This window comes from Protobothrops mucrosquamatus, unplaced genomic scaffold, assembly GCF_001527695.2.
Source record: "Protobothrops mucrosquamatus isolate PMUCROS unplaced genomic scaffold, P.Mucros_1.0 scaffold2711, whole genome shotgun sequence".
In the NCBI taxonomy this organism is placed as follows: Eukaryota; Metazoa; Chordata; class Lepidosauria; order Squamata; family Viperidae; genus Protobothrops; species Protobothrops mucrosquamatus.
The window spans coordinates 413,290-434,355 of record NW_015388756.1 but is presented as its reverse complement, the minus strand read 5'-3'; the positions used below and the strand labels follow the sequence as shown (position 1 = coordinate 434,355).

The window sequence follows — 21,066 nt, the reverse complement described above, 5'->3', positions numbered from 1 at the left end:
ATTCTGGCCGCACCTAAGGTGAGTTGTTTTGATATGGGGATCCCAATGCATCATTCGTTTGGTATGTAGAGTGAGGTACCTGTTTCTCACCTTCTTACACATGCAACAATCAAATAGGATGTGAGCCAGATCTTCTATCTCTGGTGCTCCGCAAATGCAGAGACATTCACTGTAGGGTACGGAATGGAATCTCCCATATCTAACCATTGTGTCGAGCTGTTCGAATCTCGCTTGTGTAAATATCTTCCTTAGATGTTTTGGCAGTCGTAACTTCAAATAGCTGTCTATTTGAAAAGTATGTTTGTATTTGTTCAGCCATTTCAAGTTACCCACCTTTCTAAGGATAGCTATGTCATTTTGTGTTTCTATATCCTTAATTCTTTGGGCAGCTCTTTTTTTAAATTGTACTCCTGTTATGCAAGAGTCAGGAAGACCATAGCTTCTTACAAAATTTGTTAGTTTGGTGACCCGGAGATTTGTGATTGTGATTTTATTTGCTCTAGTAGACATACCTTGGGGAGTCTATCAGTCTCCATTTCATTGACTTTATGCCAGTAGTTATATGCTCTAATTTTGGATAATGCATCAATTGTATGAATTCCCAATTTAGCTCTAACTGCTGAAGCAGATGTTCTTAGATCTATACCCAAAATACATCTCAAATGCTGGGACTGTGTTTGTTCTAGAACTGTGGTTGAGTATAGACCCCAAATTTCTGCTCCATACAAGAGCATAGGGGTAACCTTAGCTTTATATACTTTAATTAATGGGACTAGGGACCCTGGATAACTTTAGTTTAAGCAGTAAATTCAAATGAGCTTTTGCTCTAAGTATACTCCATTGATGATGGCAGGCCCAAGATCCAGTCTTGGAAAAGGTTACGCCTAATAAGAGGCCACTAGAACTTTTTTTTTCTCCCTTTCCTAAAAACAGAAAAAGAAAAAACATCACAAGCCTATCTTTCCTATTGTGTTCAGCACAAACATTTAGTTTACATATTTGCATGTCATTCTGACAAATACCTGACAGATAAGTACATGCACATTATGTGAATTCAAACAGCTGTTCCTGAGAAGAAAAATTGTGTCTGGAAGAATTCTTTGTAAGTAGGCAACCCTCATTTCTTGCAGCAGAGTGATTAAATTCATATTTTTCAGCATCTATCTAATATTTAATAAAAATTAAGTTGTAGAAATAATTCAGGTCTCACAACAGTTCACTAGATTTAATATCTCCCACAGCAATTTGCTAGAATTTTATGTCTACTGTATTCCGTAGAAATAGTCTAGTCTTAGGACTAAATTCAAAGAGGTGAGAACGCTGCTCTCTAATGTGTCTCCTAAAGCAGCCACTCAAATAAATTATAAATCTTTTTATGTAAGTAAATTATAAGGATTAATAGAAGACATTTCATTGCATGTTTCCATATAGACAGTAACCCAATCGTATTAAAATCTGTTCCAAAATAAGTCCCATTTTAAAGATATTTCAGCTATAGGTGACCACAAATCTCAGTCATAACAATGAAAGTTATTTCTGAGCAGATTGTAAAAGATCAATAGATATATGTTTAATTCTAAAACACCAAATACCACACAGAATGATGTGGTAAAACTTTTTTCACACACACATTATCACACACACATTATCACACATACTCCAGTCCTAAATTGTGGCAACAGTGAAAAACCTACTCTGGTTGCCACGAAGAAATTATTGCATTATTCTACTTATTTATTTTTTATTTATTTTTTAAGAAAATTTAAATGGGTGCTCAACTCATTCTCGTTGACTCCATGTGGCTTACAGAGATAAATTATACTCTCAGTTATTTTAGTTTTTAAAAATAGCAAAAGAGAATTAACTGTAACAATAATTACATATCAATCTGAATACTTAGAATTATTATACATCATTTTTATATACAAAAATGGGGAAAAAAATTACAAGTGAGGTGTTTGATAATTATGAATGTACTACTTTCAGACTAGGTTTGGAAAAATTCTATAAATCCTGCTGAAACACCAGCCTTATACCTGAGAGTCCTGAAATTATATCGACAGAATTCAAAATACAGCTATAATAGAGCACTAACTGAAATATAGTTATATATGGCAATACTAAAAATAACACATCTGGAAGAAATGCTGTTATTAAGTAGAAATAAACATTTATTTTTCACTGCCATATTTTATTCTATTAATTGCCTCAGAAAATTAAATATTACTACCAAATTTTTAACGTAATATAAATATATTTCTTTGATTTGAGCCAATTGGCTTTTTTGATTAATGTGGGGTTCAGATTTGGGTTTACTTTACAATCTCTAAATGGCTTGGTATCTGGGTGTTTTTAAGGACTGCTTTCTTCCATATACCTTTCTCTATATGCTACAGATCCCACTGCTTTGTGATGCAACCATGATGAATAATTACTAATAACCAAGTTCCTCCTGCAGTTAGCATCCATCTGATAGAAATATATTTCCTGCTGATATTAGATAGGTGTCACGGTTTTATTTATTTTAGCATTTGGATAAACTTAGCTGTTAAAAATAAACAGATTTCTTGATGCATGGCCTTAATAATGTTTCCTTGATGGCTCATGTTTTAATATATTTCATAATTTTGTGATTCTGCTGTTTTTAAACCACACTGGGTGGAAAAATTATAACTTCAGGCTTCGTTCACGGAACACAGCAACATTTGAGAGACTGGGATTGTATGATGCCATCAAAACACATGGGAATCATTTTTTGGCCCATATCTTATTTTAAAGAATTAGGGTAGAAATAGTAGCAGAGATCTTTTGGGGGGCAAATCATTGTCATAATCATCATTAAATGCACCTTCTAGCTTAAAATTCTGAAATTCAGCTATGTTTTAACTTAATTTAAGTGGTGTGATGTGGGGAATGCTGGGAAATTGTGTATGCCTATAAGATGAAACCCTGTGTGGTTCTCCTATATGGTTTTCTTATTCTTAGTAGCAGTGCTTTTTTTCTTAAAAAAAAAAAAGGTGCCAGAACTCACACACTTCATACAACCCGCCTTGCCTACCCTACAAGGTTCCATCCAAAAAAGGTGCCGGAACTCCGTTCTGGGTGTTCTAAAATAAAAAAAGCCCTGCTTAGTGGAATAATAATGTTGTTTTCTGATTCTATGTCTAGAAACTCCATTTAGACAAATAAAATCTGTTCATAGAAACAACATAGAACCTATAAAATTCTTCCACTCTAAATTCAATAAACTACTCAAAAACTGCTTAAATTGTCAAAAAATCCATGCAGCATCTTACTTACCTTTACAAACACTGCAGCACTGATTCTCTGGGAGTACATAGTCTTTTTCTGAGCAGTTCAATGGAGGACAGGTCTCTGTTATTTTTACTAAAATTCCATTCTGAAAATAAACAATGATTCATAAGTAATAAAAATGAAAGTTACGGGGTCGACTCATAGTTCTGAAGGTATAGCATGAATGATCTTTACCAACAACATTATAAACTGTCAGATACATTTCATAAGCTAAACACATTTCACACAACACCATTTGTATTGCCAAAGTTAAAAATAGCATTATTCTTAAATTCAAGACTGCACAGCTTATTATACTTTCTATATTCCATTTAACTATTTTCATGAATCAATTTTCCATTGATTATTTGTTGTTTATGATGCTATTGGTTTTTATTGTTATTATTTGTTTCATTTGTTACTGAAGTCACTTTAGACCTAAATTTGAGCTTCAATTTATGGTTTCATTTTAATCTATTGCAAAATTCAGAATCTAGAAATTTGGCATTCTTCAATCTATACAGTTCATGCACACATTTTATTATATGAGTCACAAACAAATATTTTCCTTTTCCTTTCTTTTTTTTTTAAAAAAGTATTTTATTAATTTTCTATCATTACAATTCATTTGTGCTTAATGAACAACGTGTTGTCTAGGCTGATTTTTGCTTAGTCATAAAAGTTAAGTTCTTACTCTCTGTATTGTTTTTCCAACCACTGATAGAATAAATTCCATGTTTGAAAGTATTCTGTATCTTCTTTGCCTTTAATTCTCAATGTGACTCTATCCATTTCCACACAGTCCAGTATTTTCTTAATTATCGACAAATCATTAGCCTTTAGTGCAGTGGTTCTCAACCTTTTTAATGCCGCGACCCCAACCGGTCGTAAGTCGAGGACTAAACCGGTCGTAAGTCGAGGACTAAACCGGTCGTAAGTTGAGGACTAAACCGGTCATAAGTTGAGGACTATCCAACCGGTCGTAAGTCGAGGACTTTCCCTGCCCGGGAGTGCCGCGCATGCGTGGTTCCGCCCCCTGCGCCGGCTGAGGCGTAGCTGGCAAGCGGCAGAGACAGAGCAGGCCGACCACCAGCTGGCCCAGCCCAAGGGAGGTAAGGCACCCGCCGGAAAAGGGGAAAAAAATGGTGGACAAAAAAATTGGCGGACAAAAAAAATGGCGGACAGCCTTGCTTGGCAACCCCTGTGAAATGGTCGATCGACCCCAAATGGGGTCCCGACCCACAGGTTGAGAACCACTGCTTTAGTGGCTTGTAGCCATCCTATTCGGTCTAACAGGAAGTGTATGTTAGGTCTTGTCAATTAAAGAAGACAGCTTGCAGGATCAAGGAAGCTTGCCTTCTTGTCCTGGCACCTATTCTCCAGAAAACCTTATCACCTGAGATCAGATTATCTCCAACACCGCTGGTCATCCAAAAAATGCTGAAGACCTGCCTATTTTCTCAGACACGGGAAATGAGTGAAGCCCAGATGGTTAATATTGTTTGCTGCTTGTCTGTATTCCAAGCTGTCGTTTTTCTTGGATGTTGTGCTGTGTGTTTTATTAGTTTTAATATTGTTTTTACTTTGTAATGTTATTCATCACCCAGAGCTGCTTTGATAAGAAGGGTGACTACATAAATGAAAAAAAAAAACAACCAACAAGTAAATACAACAATGGATCCCTGTACACAGTACAAAAAAACCATGTCACTATAATACTTTTGCCCAAAATGCAATGTCTACTTTTTAAATGCTGAAATGAAAAAGGCAACCTTTTCTAGTGATGCAGGGATCTTAAATGTTAGCAGTTCTTTCAGACTGTATTCTAAAAAAAATTAATTCAGAGCATGAATGTTACACATTTTTGCAACTCTGATCTCCTTTAAAATATGGGTCTTTCCATGGAACATGCAGTAGGTATGGAGGACAGATACACAAGCCCAGGAAAAAAACAAAAAAAACTTCTGCACGACAGTATGTATAGCATATTGTATGTGTATATTACACAATCCTTGAAGACATGACCAGGCAAATAGAAAAACAGAGTCTGCCTCTCATTGTGATCAACTTGTTCATAATGAAGCATTTGTGCCACTAATAGTATAATTCATGTAATTCTGTTCATTATGGCTATGAATTCAACCCATATCTCTGCACAACAAATATATTTTTGTAAATGTCTAAGTATTTTCCATTATTTTAGCACAATAAGCCAAAGTTATTTTTAAAAGTTTAAAACTGAAAACACTTCAAACTGAAAGACTAAGTAGGATACATTACATTCCTTTTATTTTACAAACAAAAAGCACATAACAAAAGGAAAACTATTTATAGAGAGAAAATTTTACATAGGTTTACCTCATGTGGTCTAAAATATTGAAAATAAAAATAAACCAGAAAATCCTAAAATCTAGTTCAAGTAAAACATTAAGGGATGTGATACAAATTATGTCAAACTAAGTTTGCAATAAGCAGCAATAGGAACTTGGTGAGATATAAATTAATGTAATGAAAAATTATTTCATGATATATTCATTGTCTAGTATATAAATAATAAAATAAATACTAACCATAATGGTTAAATTTCTCTGAAAAGACTAATGAATGCTCCATAAATAAGAGGAGTTCAATACTTGAAATGTGTCTGGCCCCGAACTTCATCATTTATATTTCCCTGTATATTCTCCAACTGTTTTCTAAATTTCTCTTAATTATGGAATATACAGCCAGGAAAGGAGAGCATATATTCCAATCTACTATTATAGCTTAAATGTTTCAAATCAAGCAGAGTCCATCTTCTCCATCAAATGACAGTCCTAAGACCATCTGTTCCATTGTTGAACAGCCTTTGCCATAAGGACATTTTTCCTGTTGTCCAATCAAAATCTACTTCCTTGTAATTAAAACCCACTCTCTCTTCTCCTGGAACAACTCTGAACAATTCCATCCTGATCTCTACATGCAGTTCTTCACATATTTGTAGATAGCTATTGTATCTTCTCCTCACTGAATTAAACATGCCTGATGCCTCCAACCATTTTGATTTTCTCAACTATTATTACATATTTGATATGACTATTCCAATTTTACAAAGAATACAATTGCAAAATTTAGAAATGATTTTTCATGTTTTGTTATAACATATAATATGGATTAGTGTGTGTTCAGTGCAATGTGTAAAAAAATTATGTCACTCCAGCTCCAAATTCAATTATCTTAATACATTCTTGATACTAAGACTTTCAGAAGAAAAACAATTCGTTGAGCTTTCACATCCCTACAGGACTCAGAAGTATTAAAATTTCTGACTTAAGCTGGAGAAAAATTCATCTGGGGAAAAAGGATGATAAATTAACGTCCTGAAGTCAGCAGTATTGCCAGCATAACAACCAGGTACATTCAAGTTATAGTGTACACATACAATATGCTTTGCATACTGCCATGCAAACATATGTATGCAACCACAGAGTTATAATAGATAAGCACATCTTTTGTATTTTGAAAATCAGGTGGGTTTCATATAACAATATTTTTATTGTACAATGCTACACAGTCCAAACTGCACAGTCCAATAGATCAGGGCAACTTCTAATAGAAAAGGCTGACTGCAGCCCTAATCCTTTTTTTTATTAATATAATCTTTTTTACCTTCTTTGTCTTTTCCAAGGGTTCTGTATAAATAGATTATAGTGAAATAATAATGTTTACTGGGGGACAAATGAAGCCCCTGTCCCTCTTACACTCCCCGGGATATTCTAATGGACATTTGTGAAGATCAACAGACCATCTGGAAGAAATAGCAAAATGTGTGTTCTATGGCTGCTTGTATGGATGAATTCAAGGACACTTGCTTGGCCCTGGGAATGAGAAAATATTCCTAAGGACAGAAGAACGAATCAGATTTGGTCAGTGGCATGAAATGTGAAAGAGGCTTGGGCCCTCACTATTTTTCCCATCATCAATCATAACTGGAAACAACAGAAGGAACAGTATAGATAGTATAGTTGAGTGCCTGCAACTTACACAATTACAAAGGTACAGAAAAGAGTCTGAAGATGCTGGTTGTAAGATAGGTGCTGTAAATGCAATCTTAAACCTTGAAGAGAAGATTTTTTTCATGTATTCCAATAGGTATTTTGAAAATCAGAACAAATCTTTTTGAAACAACCATATGGAATGTCAGAAACCCTCACCAATCTGGAAAAAAACTAATAATGTTTTAGAAGAAAATGTTGCCCTGAAAGTAGACATTGATGAGTACAGCATACACAAGGAAGAGAAATATATCATGATCTATTCCAGCTGTATTTCCAATACAAACAATACTGCCATTACCATAAAAAATCACTTGGTATAAACAGTGATTGGCTTCTAGCCACTAAATAACAAAATAATCATAACCAAAACTGATGTCAAACCTTTCACTGTAGTAATATTATAGATTTGTAATCTGAATTTATTCTCTCAGTAGGAAATCATTCAAACCAAGAAGAGTTTTATGAAACAATACAAGAAGCAAAGTCTATGAACCTAATTATTATGGGATATCTAAATGTGAAAGTAGAGTAAAAAATATCTACTGTAAGGTTAAAAAATGGTGTAAGGCATAAGATAGTTTTTTGAGGAGCCTGAATCTTTCTATTATTTCAAAAGTTTGAACCTTTCCATACTTAGTTCTATGTTCCAGCAACTAGACAGAAGATTATGTACTTAAAAAAAAAATCAAAAGATGCAACAAGGAACCAAATAGACTGTGTTATGATAAAATATAGATTTAAGAATTCTATTAAGACGTGTCCTGATGTAGATATTTATTCCAATTACAGCCCTGTTATAATAAAATTGAGTATAAAAACAAGAATATTAGAAAAAATAGAATGTTTCAAAGAAACATTTTGAAATATGCAAAAATAAACATAAAAAAACATTTAAATAATTTTACAATATTTTGAAAAAGATAATAAAGACCAAACTGTTATTGTAGATTAGAAAAACAGTCAATGTTATTTACCAGGCAATAAATGCACTTTAAAAATGCAGAAAGTAACTAACTAAAGGTAAGAAGCAAAACGAAGGAAGTTTAGATGACAGAAGACATTTTAGCAATGATGAAAATGAGGGAAAAGGGTAAAAAAAACTATTTGCCAAAAGACTCTAACACTCAACTTTTATTTCAATTCCTAAGAAAGCAAGAACTGAACACTGAATCCCATTAGTCAGACATGCAGCAAAAATGTTATTAAAAGTTAATTTCTTAAAAAACCCAGGATAGTTCAATAATGCAATAAGTGAAGTTCAGAGCATATTTATGAAATGGTGGCACTAGGGACGACATTTTCAACTAGAAAACAAGAATCAAGAAATCATTTTTAAAAAAACAAAAAGGCATCTCTTTATGCTTTGTCAATTACCGAAAAGCCTTTGATTCTATAAATCATGAAATGTTGATCAAAACTTTGGAGCAAATTGGGATGGATGACAAAGACATTAGAATTATAATGAATCTGTACTGGGAGTAAACTTCTTTTAAAACTAAAAGACATTTTTCAAAAGATTTTTCAGTCCAAAAAGGAATGCATCAAGAGTGTATCCTATCACTGCTCCTTTTCAACATCTATACTGAGAAAATATTTGATGAACCAAACATTGCACCAGGACTGTCAATAGGTACTATGAAAATAAGAAACTTACAAAGAGAATCCAAGGCTTCTAATTTATAAAACAAAAACAAGTGAAAAGTATGGATTATAGTTTAATTTAAAAAAAAATAAAGTGATGGTAATCTTGGAGAAAAAAGACTCTCTGAACACAGTGGTCAATGATGCCCTCTTATCAAAGTCAAGCATTCCGTCTATCCTGGACACTTAGTAATGGAACATGGGGAAATTGACGAAATAAAAAGAAATTACCAAACCGATTTTTTTTAGACATGAAGAATATTCTAACTTCAAGGGAAATAGACTAAAAATTAAGGATAAGACTAACCAAAATCTATTCTAATGGAGATATATGGATCGTATATTTGGAATAGTTCTGGTTCCACACAGTTCCATATTTGGAATACTGCATCCAATTCTGGTTACTACATTTTTAAAAAGATGTTGAGAAAGAATGAGCAAAAAAAAAAGGATTAGAGGAGACATGATAGCAGTGTTCCAATCTTTGAGGGGCTCCTATAAAGATAGAATGAAATGAAATAAATAATACACTCCGGTGCTTTATTCATTTCCACTTAGAAATCAATAAAACCATTTGCTCTAATCCAGAATAGTATGGATTAATTCTATTACAGTCATTACAAATGGCATTGACTTCTGTCTGCATTGTTAGTGCAGAAATAGATAACCCTTTAGGGCTGGTAGACGTATCTGGAATACTGAGTGCCTTGTGCAAGTACTATCACACAGCAGTTGCCCAGGTAGTCACATGAACAAGTCGCATTGAGATCACGAGATCTTAAGAAGTTAGAAAGTCTGATTGAACTTTTTTTTACCAGTAGTCTCACAAACACACGGCGAAGACTGAGAAGCAAACGGAGAAACACAATGCAGCTGAAAGGTAGGTTAGTAAAAAAAACGCTTGGGGGAGGCAAGGGCATTTTGGCAGGGGCAGGGACAACCTTACCCTGTGCAGTGTGGCCATGCTGGGTGGCGGTGGGTAGGGTGCCGAGATGGGGCCCGCAAGACTGACCAAAGCAGCAGGTGGAGTTCCAGAGGTTCGGGGAGGGTGGGCGGGCCATTGGTGAGTGCAATGCAGCTCAGCCAAAAGCGGCCTTGGAACAAGTGGGGCAGGTAAGGAAAGAAATCCTTTCTCTCCCAGGAATTGCTTTTCTTTGCTTACCTGACTCCCAGCCTCATGCCATTTCTCCTTCGTGATCCGCCGCCACTGTGTGCAGATAAATAAAATAAGTTTTTTTTTGGGGGGGGGGAGAAAGGTCAATCAATCAATTCCAACTTCATGAGAACTTTTTTTTTTCACAAGAAGTTGAAATTGATTGATTGACCTTTGTTTTTCCCCAAAACCCTTTTGTTTCCCTGCATGCGGCAGCGGTGGATCACAAAGGATAAACGGCACGGGTCTGGGAGTCAGGTAAGGAAAGAAATGCAATTCCTGGGGGGAATTCACCACCCTCCCTTCCCGAGCCTCCAGCACTCCACCTGCCGCTTTGGTGGCTCCGTAGGCAGAGCTGCGAAGTTGTCTGACATAGAAAAGACTGGGCAGGTGAGGGGGGAACCTGCCTCACTTGTTCCACAGCCACTTTTGGCCGAGCTACATTGTGCTTGCCAAGGGCACGGCCATGAGGCCTGGCAGATTCCCCCCATCTGACCCATGCAAGGCCGTACCCAGGCCTACCATATGTTAACTCTAACCCCCACTGCCCTCCAACACTAATGGGAGATGGGAAACCCTGGGGGGAAAAAACAGAAAAGCTTAGGTGGGAAAAAAATGGTTTTTCCCATTTATTTCCAAAGCAGTTTGGAAACAAACGAGAAAACTGTGGGTTTTTTCACCCACATTTTTCTGTTTTTTTCCCCAGGGCTTCCCATCTCCCATTAGGGTTGGGGGACAGTGGGGGTTAGACTTAACATATGGTAGGCCTGACAGTGGATTGGGCATGATGCGCAAGGCAGCAAATGGCCATGTCGTTCCAAAACCAGCCATTTGCCACCTTCTGCCCAATGCTGCTGCCATGAGGCCGCGGAACAAGCTGGACAATGGTAGGGAACTGGTATAACAGTACATAGGTCAGAAGGAGGGAGGATCCGCCAGGCCTCATGGCAATGGCATTGGACACGATGCGCAAAGTGGCAAATGGCCGTGGCCAGCGGCAAATAGCCATGTTGCGCCAAAACCAGCTCTTTGCCGCCTCACATGTTGCACCCAATGCCACTGCCATGATGCCTCGGAACAAGCCGAGCAGCAGTAAGGAACTGGTATACCGGTACCGTGGGTCAGATCCACCCTCCTACATCAGCTTCACCTCATCACAGGCAGGCTGTCCGTGCAGACCTTAAGTAGGCTTACTTTTGGGGGGAGGGCTTATATTAGGTCCACCCCCCAAAAAATCAGTTGCGGCTTACTTTCGGGGGTGGGTTTACTTTTGGGGAAACAGAGTATACCATCTCAGACAAGTGACTGTCTAGCCTCTTTTTAAAAATCTCCAGTGATGGAGCACTCATGATTTCTGGGGGCAAGCTATTCCACTGGTTAATTGTCCTCACTTCAGGAAGTTTCTCCTTAATTCCAGGTTGCTTCTCTCTTTGAACAGTTTCCAACCATTGTTTCATGATCCTCTCTTCTTTGTGGCAGCCCTCAAATACTGGAATACTACTATCATGTCTCCCCTATTTCTTCTTTGCTTTAGACTAGCCAGGTCTTTGATCATCTTAGTTGTTCTTCTCTGAATTTTTTCTAAACTCTCAACATCTTTTTTGTGATATGGTGACCAAAATTGGCTGCAGTATTCCAGGTGTGGTCTTACTAGGGTTTTATAAAGTGGTACTAATACCTCGCATGATTTTGATTCTATGCCTGTTTATACAAACCAGGATTACATTAGCTTTTTTGGCTGCTGCTACGCACTGCTGGTTCATGGTTAAGTGATCACCCACTAGGACTCCAAGGTCCCTCTCACAGTTACTGTTTTTAAATCAGGTCTTGCCCAATCTGTATTTGTACCTTTGATTTTTCCTACCTAAATGTAAAACTTCACTTTTCTCCAAATCGAAACTCATTTTGTTGGACAGGGCGCATTGTTCAAGTTTGTCAAGATCTTTTTGGATCCTGAGTTTGTCTTCTGGGGTGTTGGCTGCTCTTGCCAGTTTGGTGTCATCTGCAAATCTGATGAGTTCCCCTTTAATTCCCTCATCTAAGTCATTGATGAAGATATTGAAGAGTACTGGGGCTAAGATGGAACCTTGTGGTACCCCACTGCTTACTTCTCTGCATGTGGATATAGTGCCGTTGAGGACTACTCGTTGAGTATGGTTTGCCAACCAGCTACAGATCCATCTGGTGGTGATGTTGTCTATTCCACCTTTTTTCTAGCTTACCAAGGAGTAGGTTGTGGTCAACTTTATCAAATGCTTTACTGAAGTCTAAGTATACTATGTCCACAGTATTTCGCTGGTCTATTAGTTTAGTCACTTTGTCGAAGAATGATATTTTTTTATTATCTTTTCTAGGATCTTCCCAGGTATTGATGTTAGACTGATTGGTCTGTAGTTTCTTGGGTGCGTTTTTTTTCCCCTTTCTTGAAGATGGGAACCACATCAGCCCTTTTCCAATCCTCAGGTACTTTCCCGGTCCTACTTAGCAATCTTCTTTTGTTTATTTCTGTTGTTTTTCACTTTACTTTCACCTAAAATCTGTTTGCTTATTAAACATCTTTGATTTTTCAGCTCCACACCACTTTTTTCACAACCACATTCGGTTCATAACCTTTTCTTCAATTTAAAGTTTCTAAATACATTTATTTCCCTATCATTTCCTGTGTAATGTCCTAATTGACTTTTTATTCTTTTCTTATTTTTAGGTTAATTGCTGCATTAATTGTCATTTAATTAAAATGGATGCTCATTTCCATTGCTTACCTACTCAGAGCTAATATGTGATAAAGGCAGCGTCCATTATTACAAATCCAAGGAGATCAAGCAGAGAGGATAAATATAGCTTTCTCTACTTTTTAAGTTACTGTAATTTTTATAGCCGAGTGAAATTGGCTGTTCTGAGACTGGAGGTAGCTTTAATGAATTTTAAGCAGCTTTGTTCCCTTTTTTTTCAACTAATGAAAAGTTTTCCCCACTACTTTCACAAGTTAAAATCTTTTTTCTCCCGTTATTTTTAGATTGCAATCTTTAAAAAGACTATGATAGATACTTTTATAAATGGAAGTTAAAAGAGATAGCCTGCTTTCTGTATAATAAGATAGTGAAGCCAAAGAATAGCAGAAGGTGGTAGTTTACAAACTACCTTTCCTGCTATTTTTTAAAATTGAGGCCTTCCTGCACACCTGCCATAGAACTTCTTTTTCTAAAGGAAATTCTGTTTCACAGAATATGCTCCAATCTAACCCAAACTTCAGTCCTAACCCTAACAGAATCCCATATTGAGAGTTTCACATTGTCTCATCAAATTTGCGGGCAAATTTTTCCAAGAATCACCTAGTCTTACTAATTTTGTTGAAGAACTCAAGTTTACTTAATAATAAATTCTCCTTCATGTCCAGCTCAGTTCCTGGTGAGTTCAGGGATTTCCATGTATTTTTTTTTCAGTAATCATTCCAAAACAGCTTGCTGCTAATTTCTTTCATGTTCTTTTTTTCTCCTGACTTCCCAGTCTAGCCTGTAGTTCTATTATTTCCTGGTGTCTCCTGTTCATGTACAAACCAGGTCTGTCTCGACTTATCATTTTGAAATCAGTCCATCAACACATTTTTAGAAACCTATTCAATTTTGCCATATTAAAGCCTGGCAAAATAAACTGATGAGTAGTTTTTTCAGAAATCAGCATATAAGAATCAAAAACCTTTACAAGGAAGGGAAAGAGATGTGGAATGTGTGAATGAGTGTTTATGAACATACTGATATGTATAACAACAGGGTAAAAAATAAATCTGTTGTCAGAGCTCCTGATGTAGGGAGGGATAAAAACAACTTCCTAAATGATAAAAACACATACTGTATGATGGGCCTGTGTACTTTTTCCACCCAAAGACTTATAAATATATGTGTGAATATTTTCATATGCTATTGTTACTTACAAAGTTTGCACATTGCTGAAAACTTGTAAGTATTTATTGCACAATGATATGCATGTTTATTCTGAAGAAACTTTAATGGGGAAGCGTAATGCATAGGATTGCAGCCAAATAATTAAAAAAAAAACTTACATGACATTCTCTGCAGTTCTTGATTAAAATCTTCTGCCCTTCTGCCAACACTTTATCTCCATACATGCATTTTGCTAAAAACAAACAAACCAGACATTACTATTTAGTCCTAAGAGTATATAAATTATACACTTTAATAGAAACAATATTGCTTAAGTAAATATGATGTCATCACTTTGCTTTCAGTAGCAGTCAGCGTTAATTGCTCTCATTTATTTTGACTGCAATAGTAAATTCATTACAAACACTATTATTTTGAAACATTTTACCACTCACAATGACAAACTAGCTACTTAGTGACCTGAAGTAAAAGCCGATCTGGAACAAATATTGAATTCGATTCATTAACAGAATTGCTCATGGCAGTGACATTCTGTAGGATCAAGTACATTTGTGTTAAAAATGCTCGTAAGAAAAAATTAAATAGAATGTGAAAAATGGGCCATCATTCAGAAATAACTAAGCAGAATGCTGAGCAATGGGTCCTAATATATGGATTAGATTAGCCCCATATACTAAAGAAGAAACTTCAGAACTATTTGCAGTTAAACAGAAGCAACTTCCATAGACATAGACATAGACTTGTGTCAGCCACTACCAGAAAAACAAAGTTATATATGGATGTATGGAGTATCCAAAAAGAGAGTCTACCATATAAACAGTAAGTCTTTAAATTCCTCCCTGGGCAGGGAAAAAATTCCACCAATTTCAGCAAGGCTGACTGCCAAGTAAGTAGGTTTAGCATTATCTGCCAAATGGGTCACTTTTTTAAAATGAGTAATTGAAATAAGTTATCTAAACTTGACTTTTATAGGCTGCTGGTTGCAAAAATATCCACTATTTATAACCATTTAGGATAAAGTTCTGCTTTATGTACAGGCCTCTAATTCCAGGTATCTGTTAACAGGAGGATCTTTCTTTAAAGGCAGGGGTCCCCAACCTGTGGGCCAAGGCCTGGTAATGGGTGTGGCCTGCTGGCCACCGGACCACAGGACAGGCTGGCCAGTGCGTGCACGTGTGTATGCACACCCGTCACTTGTGCTAGCACCACGGCCGCAGGGCACAAAAACGGGCTGCTGCTGCACCTTAGGGCATGAAAATGGGTCACCACTGCATCTTGGGGGGCAAAAATGGGCTGCTGCCACATCGTGGGGCACAAAAATGGGCTGCTGCCATGCTGCAAGGCGTAAAAATGGATGCCATCGCACTGCGGAGTGCGGAAATGGGCCACCACCATGCTGTGGGGTACAAAAACAGGGCGCCACCACATGAGACAGCGGTTCTGGTCTTGCGAAGGCTGCACCCGTTGTACTCGTTGTGATTGTTACACTGTTGTTCCCACTTCCTTAGTGCCTGATAAGTAGGCAGTAACTCTATGTGGCGATTAATTGAGTGCTCATCCGACAGCCAAGCCTCCTTCAGTAACCGGCCGCCCTTGGTGACATCCTGGGCAATGGCCTCCACCCCGGCAAGGTTGAACGTGTGATTGTTGAAGGAGGCTTGGCTGTTGAATAAGCACTCAATTAATCACCACATAGAGTTACCATCTCATGCAACAGCAAAGAACCACAACTTGCAAAGGGGAGAAATCCCCAGCATGATTCGTACAGGAGCCAATGATGGGAGGTGGGGTGCCACACTCACAACAGGGGGGTGGCTACAGGACAGGAGGCACTGGGTGACCATCTTATAGCAACGTCCAAAGCAGGCAAAGAGAGCGACAACAAGAGAGGCAATGATCGCTGAGCTTACGAGTATACAGACGGATGCAAGACTATTAGAAGCAATATGGTCAACTGGGGCGGGTAGACCGGTAATGCGTTCTATGAGCAGAGCGCACAAACTGCCGGTCTTATAAGCAGGCTTTCGAACCTCCGGCATTCCACTCTGACGATATCGGCAGTTAGCCAACGAAAGCTAAGTTTATCAAACAGTTGTTAGTTTATTCAACAGTTGTTTTTATATTTATCCCGGTGTTCTATTTTTCTCAACATTATACCCGGGATTAGCATTTTTAGTATAATTAGAGACAATATATATATATATATGCATACATACACAAACACACACTTTTCTACATTATTACAGTCATGTAAATCAACCAAGTACTAATTTGAATTTGAGACTGAAGCATAATATAAATTGATTCAAACATCTGAATTCAGAGCAGAAAGATTACATTCAAATTAAGCTGATAAAAGATTTTATCATGGGCTTTAATGGAAAAAGATCAATATGCTTGTAGCTACATTTGTTTTCTTTTCTTTTTTTCAAGAATGGATGAAAGTAGCAACGAAAATTACAATATTAGGAGCAGAATAAAATAAAAAAGAGATTAGCCCAGCAAATACTTAACTGGATACCATCAAAGGTTCTATACAATTCATTCTGAAACATTTCCCCTGCACTTCTTCTAAAACAGAAACTGTAGATGTGAAGAAAGCTAACACAGCAACCTCCCACTTGGCTAAATAGAAAATGTGCTTACTAATGCAAAAAGTATCTGACACCCATTGAAAAATAAACATTTTCAAAAGTTCTTTAAAAGATAGGTTCTCAGAATGTGCTGCTTCCTTGCTTTTTTGAACTGGTAAGTTTGTTGCCATAGATCATTGTCTTTTTCTGTATTTTTTAAAAAAGAAGTCTGCTTTGTGTAACACAATGATATAAAGAAGCAATTTACATTATGCAAACTAGTCTATCAAAAAGCATCCTCACATAATTAGCTGATGTTGTTATTGTTCAATCGCTAAGTCCTTTTTGACTCTGCGACCCCATGGACCAGGGGTAGGCAACCTTGGCTCTTTTATGACTTGTGGACTTCAACTCCCAGAATTCCTCAGCCAGCTTTACTGGCTCAGGAATTCTGGGAGTTGAAGTCCACAAGTCATAAAAGAGCCAAGGTTGCCTACCCCTGCCATGGACCATAGCACACCACCACCCCTGTCTTCCATTGTCTCCCACAATTTGCCCAAATTCATGTTCATTGTGTTGATGACACTGTCTAACAATCTCATTCTCTACACCCCCTTCTCCGTTTGCCTTCAATCTTTCCCAACATTAGGTTTTTTTCCAATGAGTCCTCTCTTCTAATTTGGTGGCCAAGGTATTTGAGCTTCCTTGTAAATAGACCAATTCATAATTAAGACTCACTCAAAACAAATAAGCAACAGAAAGAAACAAAAGGAGAGCATATGATAAGAAGGCATGGACTTCAAAACAATAAAAGATAAGAAATAGTAGACAGAATTCATCTGAGGGACTCTATCCCACTCATTTTTTTCCTTCCTTCCAAATGAACCTGTCTAAACCTATTCTACTAGGGCACAGGCAAAAAAAAAAAAAGAACAGGCAGTGTTTTCATAGGTAACAAAACTCATGTCAGTCTGACAAACCCTTTCATGCAACTCATCTGCTCCTCACATTAGTTATATGAGGAAGCCATCTTTAAAACTCCCCAAGTATCTCTCCAGTCTTCTAATCTCTCTGAGCCAGTTTGAAGGTACCTTATTCAATTAGACACCATGCATTGATTCAAAGGTTCAATTTGAAGGTGTGATTCTTGCCTTCAAGTCAAATCATCCTTCCCTAACATAAAAGAGAAAGGGGTTGCTTGAGCATTTACTCTGTTTGTATAATTTAAATTGTGTGAATGTATGTGAGAATTCACTTCATAAAGTAAGTAATAGGACTGCAAACAAAAAAAAGAACACCTAAACACTTACAAATCCTACACTGCCATTGTTTTAACTCTCATTATCAGAACAGGTGTATATTTTAAAAACTAATATGCTTAATCCTCACCTTACCCCCATCTGACATCACCAAACCAAATGATACTAATTTGTGCAACCTTCAGAACATTACAAAACTACAATATACAAACAGCACAAATGAGCTAATGCTAAAACAACCTGTACAATAACTATAGATTTAAAGCAACATCCTGGAATAGGACTTAATATATACTGCTCACAAAAATAAAGGGAACATTTTACCATGGAACTGAAGGGGTTTGCGTTCCCTTTATTTTTGTAAGCAGTATATATTCATTGATCATAATTTAAAACAAGTTTTACCTAGAAGTGTCAGATAAACAAGAATGGGATATAGCAATCTGACTCTTCACTAGCCCATTAATCAAATAAAAACATCCCTGAAACTTTTTTAAAGGCCACCACATTTTCTCAGGGATGAAGAGAGCTGATTCTAGAGCAGTGAGGCCAAGTCTCTAAAGGCTTGGAACTTGACATCATGATCCTGGAGCCAAGGATCAAGAACAGCTTGTTCACAGAAATAAGGGGAGAGTGATACTGTGGAGAGCTGTAAACATAAACACTGGCAATAGACTTGGAAAAGGAGTCAATGAAAAACTCTATGATATAGTAAAACTTGAAAATAACATAGAACAGTTTCTCAACCTTAGCAGCTGTAAACCGTGTGGACTTCAACTCCCATAATTCCCTAGTTCAGGGCTTTTCAACCAGAGGTACGGGTACCACCTGTGGTACATTGGCACCTGGCAGGTGGTACGCGACCATCCTAAAAAAGTGGTAGCAGGGGAGGGAAATGAGCTGAACCAGTGGCAGCACCACTGATGGCAGCACCGAGAGATGGCTGGAGCTGCAGGGCTGTCAGGGCTCAGTGGAAGTCCCAGGATCAGTGCCAGGCTCCAGCTGGAGCTCAGCGCTGATCCTGGTGCTTCTGCTGAGCCCTGAAGAAGCACCAATCAGCTGGAAAGCAGCACTGATCCTGTCGCTTCTTCTGAGCCCAGAAGAAGCATCGATCAGCTGGAATGTTGCAGCATCTCCAGGGTCTTATGATTTACATTAAGATGCTTGGCAACCGATTCATATTTATGACTGTCACAGTGTCCCAGGGTCATGTGAAGTGACCAAAACCTGCTGCAACCACCCAGCAGACAGGGGGGAATAAAAACCAAACACACCCCCACCCCACCCCCACAGCCAATCCTCAACAGAAATGCTCACAACAATGAAAACCTCAGACAGGAGGAAGAGTCCCGCCAAGTGGGCAGGCAGGTATCTTGCTCGGCTCTGGTTTGGGGGGCACTTTTTTCAGTGCCATTGTAACTTCGAACAGTCACTAAGCGAACTGTTGTAAGTCGAGGACTACCTGTACTTTATCACTTTTTTCCTTTTTTTTGGGTCATCAAGTTTTTGACACCTTGCTGGGCGACTGGTGGTACTCGGATGTTGCCATATCCTAAAAGTGGTACAATGGGTGAAAAGGTTGAAAAGCCCTGCCCTAGTTAGCATGGTGGCTAGGGAATTGTGGGAGTTGAAGTCCACCCAACTTACAGCTTTCAAGGTTGAGAAACACTGATATACAGTAGAAGATTCAGAACAGCCCAAGCAGCACTACTTTTGACTCAGATCAATGGTATAGAGAGGAACCAGGAACACCTAACAGAACATTATAAAATAATATGATACACTCAAGACATGATCAACAATGTTACATATTCTTCTGTCAATAATTTCCAGATCCTAGAACAGACATGTCAAACTCGCGACGTGCACAATGTATCGGAACTTTTTTGCCATTGCCGGCAATGGGGTGGGCGCGGCTCCGGTATGATGAAACCGGCCCGCGGGCCGGCAGTTTGACACCCCTGTCCTAGAAGTATTCATCAAGTAAACATTAGGAACCCAAATCACAAAATCATTAAATAGGCAGCGATCCAGCTGATCCTCAATCAAGTCTCCAAGGCTGCAGGAAGAGGAAACTGAGGCACTCCAGAGATCTTGAAGAAAAATTGGGAGAAGAGTCTGCAAAGAATGAAAAATGCATGCAACCTGAAACATGACAATTCAGCTTAAAGTGGTAGGAGAACTTCCAAAAGGAAATGCTAGTAAGGCCTTCTACCATTGGTGAATATGCTTTGCTATGAAGAGCCACAAAAAAAACCAGATGTGAATATCATTAGAATTACAATGATACTGAAAATCCTGGTCATGAATCAGGACATCTATGGGTGGAATAAAAAAAATCTTCCTTTTTATAACCCTGTAATCCCTTAATTCAGGGTAGAGTCGGAGTGACTAGATGCAGCTGAGCATTTACTGGCAGGATGCCCTTCCTGACACACAAGAGTTTGTAGCAAATTTGTGTATGTGTGTGTACGCTAAGAGAGAAACATCAGCCGCTACCTAGGATTGAACATTTAATCTTCCAAGTGGGAGGCAAGAGTCTTCACCATTGGGCTACCACACCGCTCATCTATGGGAAGAATATAAAAAATAAGTAATATATATCCTTACGATAGGAACTGAATTTCACTATGTAATACTACAAAAGAATGAGAATATAAAGGGATTTACACCAATCATGTGCATTGCCTCTGATGTCCAAGGACCATAAACTAAACAACAGAATGTCTAGAGGACAAATGAAAGAAAGTGACTTCTCAGTTGACCAGTCTGCTCCAAATCATGATTGATATAAATCAAAGAGGCCATTACAAGACAAATAGAGACTCAATTGTGAGAGGACAATTCTGTCACAAGGGATAAAAGAAACAAAGAAACAAGCTGGTGTAATTTGAGCACAAGGAAGAATCCAAAAAGAATTTCTTCAGCAACGGATGAATAATAATAATAATAATGATAAAGTTGGAAGGGACCTAGGAGGTCATCTAGTCCAACCTCCTGCTCAGGCAGGAAACCCTATACCATTTCGGACAAATGGCTGTCCACTTTCTTCTTAAAAACTTCCAGTGTTGGCGCATTCACCGCTTCTGGAGGCAGGTTGTTCCACTGGTTAATTGTTCTAACTGTCAGGAAGTTTCTCCTTAGTTCTAGGTTGCTTCTCTCTTTGGTTAGTTTCCACCCGTTGCTTCTTGTCCTGCCTTCAGGCGT

At 37.8% G+C, this 21,066-nt stretch overlaps 1 protein-coding gene across 1 annotated transcript in view; it reads right to left on the bottom strand.

The window, feature by feature from the left end:
• Positions 1-21,066, bottom strand: part of LOC107296259 (protein kinase C-binding protein NELL1-like) — a gene marked incomplete at its 3' end in the record, with an annotated part of 376,505 nt that overhangs the window by 145,876 nt on the left and 209,563 nt on the right. The window contains exons 10-11 of the mRNA XM_015825608.1: positions 14,186-14,259; positions 3,301-3,400 (exon numbers count right to left, since the gene is read on the bottom strand). Of these exons, the coding sequence (XP_015681094.1) occupies positions 3,301-3,400; positions 14,186-14,259 (174 nt within the window). The remainder of the gene's footprint in view (positions 1-3,300; positions 3,401-14,185; positions 14,260-21,066) is intronic.